Genomic DNA, 5,512 nt, shown 5'->3' with positions numbered 1-5,512 from the left:
TAAGGATAGAATTACACCTACTTAAAGGTGTCACTTAGGTGTTATGAGTGTTGGAAAGCAAGGAAAGTTAAACTCATGTTATGTGGGATGATTCAAAATTCTTGAGATGAGTCTTGAGGTATTGAATCACTACTTTTGTGAAACTCCAATGGAGCATTATACACCAAGGGATGAAACTTTGGAAAATGAAAAAAGATATGAGGAAAAATTTCTCTATTTATTTTGAAAATGAAGATAAATCAATTTTTGAGGACGAAACTTTTAATAAAGTGGATAGAATGGAATACCCCAGCCCAAATAATATTTAGGTTACAATATTGACATATCCCAAGTGAAACAAATAGGACTTTAAAATAATTGGGTTTAAACCATTTTTATACACTGAGATTTATTAGAATTTATCTAAACATATACAATTGCCTTAGTGAAGAAAACCTAAAACTAAGAAGAATTTCACTAGAATACTTTGTGTAGCATTTTGAGATTTTCAAGAACAACTTGAAGAATAAACAAAAAAAAGGATATTGCTTGATTTATCATCACAAGGTGACTAAAAAAATTCTTTTTAATTCAAGAAAAATATTTGTTTGATTTAGAAGAATTTGGATTAAAATTGAAAAAGGAATATCCTAGAAGAATCGAGTTTTGTATATTGTACCATCACTTTAAGTTTGATTCTTTACTAACTTATGGAACTTTTTCTATTTGAGTTATATATCGTTGGAAAGTTATATGAGTTTATTTTCTAATGAACTAAATGGAAGTAGATTCCAAGTTTCCTATATAAAGATATAATTGTTTTATATATATATATATGTATGTATATAAAGATAGTGCAAATTGCCTGATAGCAATGTCAGAGCAATTTCGAAGATATTTTGCACTTTTTCTAAAAAGACTTTAGTTGGATTGTAATAATTACATAGATGATACTGTAAGATATGTCAATATGACTTCATTTGAGAATTTAAATATGAATGCAAGATAGAAATGCTTCATATTACGCTGGAGCTTAATCTCAAGGTAATATGGTCTTATCATGTCTTAGTTTTGAGGCTTGACAATAAGTATGGAATTGTTAATATGACTTCATTAGAAGACTTTTACAAGAATGAAAGATAGTAAGGTTTTGTATTACTTTAGGGCTTAATCTCAAGATAATATGATTATGTCATGTCTCGGTTTTGGGGCATGACAAACTCACTTCTCAAATTTTGGCTCTTAACTTAATTTTAGTCATGCTCGCTTTAAATTTGAACTAATGCATCCATTGATCAACCAAACCCAACTTATATCCCTGAATTCCATGGAATGTTAGAACCTAAAAACCTTCTAAGCTCCCATAGTTGCTTATTGAAGGATTGACATATCAGCCAGATTTGTGTTTTTTCGAAGCTAAACGCTCTTCACTTTTAGACCAATTACGAACCAGGCTTTCTTATTTGATCAACTTTTGGTTGTTTCCTCTGCTTTTTGACCTTTCAAAAGTTGATTAGACCTAGTATAACCTTGTTCGTTATTTACTTTAAAATAAGAGAAAATTATAAGAAATAACTCTCTTTATAAGCCTATTTAAGAAAAAACCATCAATATAAGTTAAATATTTTTATCTTATTATAGTCATAAAATGACCAAAATACCTTTAAAACTATTTTGAACAAATTAAATGCCTTTAATTTTTTTTCTCATGCCATTCATCTACTATGCTCCCCATTTTTCTCTCTTGGCATCCAACTTTCTTTAATTTTATCACCATCACCATATTTTTCTATCTATCTCTCATCATCTCACCATATTGTTCATCAATCTATAGACTAAAAAGCATGATATGAAACATAACAATATATTCTTGAGTTTATTGGTTTACATTCACAAAACTCTTTTTCTATCTATCTCTCACCATCTTATCATCGATGAATAGACTAAAAAGCATAGTATGGTGAGTAACATCAGCGTTTTAGATTTATTGATGTTGAGTTTTCAATGATTCAAGTTTGATATAACATGCCTTAGTGTGTAACAAAGTGATTCATGTCTTAGCATGTAACATCAGTAGGAGGAAAAAGGCTTTAGCATGTAATATCCGATGCCACAGTTTTGACCTTGTCGTGTAACGTCTAGTGCTAAACCTTTGGCCTTAGCATGTAACATCTAGTTCTAAACCTTTGGTCTTGGCGTGTAACATATGGTGTTCAAGTTTTGATATGTAATATTTTTTGAATACGACGTGTAACAACAATATTTATTAAGCATGACGTGTAACTTGCTCTTTTGCATTTTATTACAACATAAACTCTTAAAGTTAAAACATGAAACAATTTTTTTTTCAATTGTAACAATATTTTTTTAAACATAACATGTAATAACAACATTTTTTAAATATAATGTATAACTTATTTTCTATTTTCATATTTCGTTAAGCTATAAACTTTTGGAGTTAAACACGTTCACGATCGAGATAAAATTTAAAATCAAAAAGGAATTTATCATGAAAATGAAGATGTATTGAAAAATTATTCAACATCAAACTAGAATAAAATGAATTTGGGCAAAAGGATATTATCTTGAAAAATATTCAATGTCAAACTAGAATAAAATGGATTTGGACAAAAAGATAGTATCCAAAATCCTCTAATTCAAATAATTAACTTTTAGGTTATTTTATTTGTTATATTTCTTATAATCATAAAAAAAAATGACATTAACTTCAATAGGAAAAAAGAAGCTAAAAACAGAGAGTATGATTCTTTGAATACGAGAAGGTTTCATTAAAAATAATTTTATCTAAAAAACTTTTCTTAGCTACAAACAGTTAAAATTTTTTTTAAAAAAAAACTATTTTTGAAAATACCTTATCTTTAGTAACTGAAAAAAATCGCCCCTCATAATAAAATGAATTTTGTTTCGCTGGCAGGTTTTTTTCTAACCCAGAATTTTAACTTGCCTGACCATTTATCCTCCATCTGATGGGCTTGGTTCACCTTCCTGAAGAAGCATGCCGCTGTAAACCACCAACAGTTAATGTAGCAACTGATGCATCATATATTTATGCGCTAAAACTGTTAATCTGCAAATGAGTTTTATGGCTCCAACAATGACGAGGTTATCCCCCATCTTACCTTTCCTCTTATGTGGCGCATAGACATTGCCCTTGCTACAAGTCCGAGGACTTTCAATGTGTTACACAAAAGTTGACATCAATTTGTCAAAAGAGAAAAAAAAAAGAAATCTTAGAAAATAAGTAGTATTATACTATTTTAAATTTGAAATCATGTTCAACAGAAAGTTCAGCATCTCAGATGCAGATTTTCTTCATATGGTTGTTTGTTAGACCAAAATATTACCTCCAGAGAAAGTGTTTTTATTCCAGAAGTTAAATGCAGCAACTGTACATAAGCTCCTCAACATTAAAGTTTGAAATGTGAATTAAAGAAGGCTTAAGTGGTCTGGTTTGAAGAAGGCTTGAGAAGTTTCAGAGTCAAACCATTAGTTTGAACACCCAAATTACCTGTCTCTGATTTGGTAGAAATAGAAGAAAGAGAGAGGAAGGAGCATAGAAAATGGAGAGTGGTTCTTGGAAACAAAGAGGCAGGAAAGATAACTAAGCTACCTTTCAACTCATTCTTCCCTTCTTGCCCTTTCTGATGGTATTCTACCTCCTTATGCAATAATTCTCTTCTGGCATCACATTCTGAATTCTTGCTGCAAATATTTACAAGAAGAAGAAAAACCAGAACTTAGGAATTAACTCACCTCATGTTCATTTTGAACTTGATTCAATCAAATCTACCTAGGAAACTGATTCACATGACCAAAATCAGCCCTGCAGCAGAGCTGGATGTGTATGATACAAGAGAACTGCAATCCTAAAACATTCATGGAACTATAAACTCAAAGCCTGTGTTAAGGGTATAGTTCCCTAGTTCCTGAGACTAGGAAGCCACATGCTTTTTCCTTTCTTTTATCTAAAGAAACTCCTCAACTAGTTTTCCAAAATCAAATTTCCCATTACAACATTCTACAGCATTCACAACTTCTTGAAATGTAGAGACACTGCACGGAACAACTAGCTTCTTCCTTTGCTCAAAACCATATTCATTGTACGATTTCTCCAGCAACATCTTGAAGAGTGGATGAGACAGGAAGCTGGTTGGCACTACAAATCTTTCTTCCTCCTCTCCTACATAAACAGCAAAAAATCCAGATGGGGTCGATGCAGTAGGAGACATTTCCTCAAATTCCCTTAGCAAGCATTCATATTGTGATTGCTCGCGATCACCTCCACCCATGCCCTTCACTTTCTTGGCTAGCTTCTTTAAGGAAACAATTTTTTTTCCTAACATTTTTTCCTTCTGCTCTTTGTGATTGAAACTTGGGAAGAGAGGCAGAGCAGTTTGGGAAGATAAAGAAGTGGGGAGCTGGAAGAAAGAGGTGGTCTCATGTCTAGTGCTTAGTGGGTGGGGGGAGAATTTGTATCGTGGCTAGAGAGGGAATGTCTCAGAATTGGTCATGTTTTGACTTGTCAATAATTGGGAATCTATGAACACGATTTCTAACTTGTAAAAAATGTCCGACATTTACTTTGACTCATCAATAGTTAAACAGGAAGAAAGCATCGAACTTTAGACTTGACAAAAAAGTTAGAGATGAATGATGAGGTGCAACCCCATTTTGAATTTTGATTGATAGGACATTATGCACCACATTTGTTGGTCAATTATTGTTGGGTGGCTAAGAATATGATAAAAAGAGTTTGGTTTTCTATCTCAGAGAGTGGTAAAAGATATCAAGATGCATAAAATCCATTAATATTTGATCGAATCAGCCTTTAAAGAGTGATAACTAACCCAACTGCTAAACAAATCATTTCTTAGTTGAATCAAATGCCAGCCACTAATCAGTTTAATGCTTCTTTGATTATCAACAAAACACCCACATAATCTTCAAGAAAACAAATGAACCACTTCCGTCTTATTCACCTTTCTTTCTTCTGTTTCTGCTAAGTGGAGTGATGCAACATAATCCATTCCATGATTGAATCAAACACTAAAGTTTTTTAGGGACTTAGAAATATTCTTCAGTAGTGAACTCTTAACATTTCTGTTTGTCTTATTGAAATGTTGGTTGAGACGTGTAAAGAAAACAACCCACCAAATCAGAAGAAAGAAAAATCATATATCATATACCATAAAATAAAAAGAATAAGAATAAAAATATTAACAAATAAGTTTGCTATTGACAAGGGGAGAAGTCGGTGGAAGGTCTTATGTTTGGTGGGTTCCATGAAGTGGGAATAAAGCTAATTCAATAAATCAAACATAGTCAAATATACCTACTACCTTCATTTCTAGATACTCCAACCTGCCCCAAACGTGTGTGGAGCAAAGGCCAAAAAGTTAGCCCTCTACATAAAGCTGAAAACAGGGCCGGCATTTTCATCCTCTGTAATGTCAAATGAGAGACAAAAAGGGTTGGAATATCCAAAAAAGAAAAGAAAAATGGGAAGGGTTGA

General features: G+C 32.2%; 1 protein-coding gene across 1 annotated transcript; it reads right to left on the bottom strand.

Moving 5' to 3' along the window:
- Nucleotides 1-3,749: 3,749 nt before the first annotated feature.
- Nucleotides 3,750-4,364, bottom strand: LOC110420815 (SAUR-like auxin-responsive protein family). Its single transcript, XM_021434190.2, has one exon. It carries the CDS (start codon nucleotides 4,341-4,343, stop codon nucleotides 3,966-3,968), a length of 378 nt encoding a protein of 125 aa, XP_021289865.1. The 5' UTR covers nucleotides 4,344-4,364; the 3' UTR covers nucleotides 3,750-3,965.
- Nucleotides 4,365-5,512: the final 1,148 nt, after the last annotated feature.

Source organism: Theobroma umbraticum, unplaced genomic scaffold, assembly GCF_002168275.2.
Source record: "Theobroma umbraticum cultivar Fairchild unplaced genomic scaffold, ASM216827v3 scaffold_86.0, whole genome shotgun sequence".
Classification (NCBI taxonomy): domain Eukaryota; kingdom Viridiplantae; phylum Streptophyta; class Magnoliopsida; order Malvales; family Malvaceae; genus Theobroma; species Theobroma umbraticum.
This window is presented reverse-complemented; position numbering and strand designations above follow the sequence as displayed.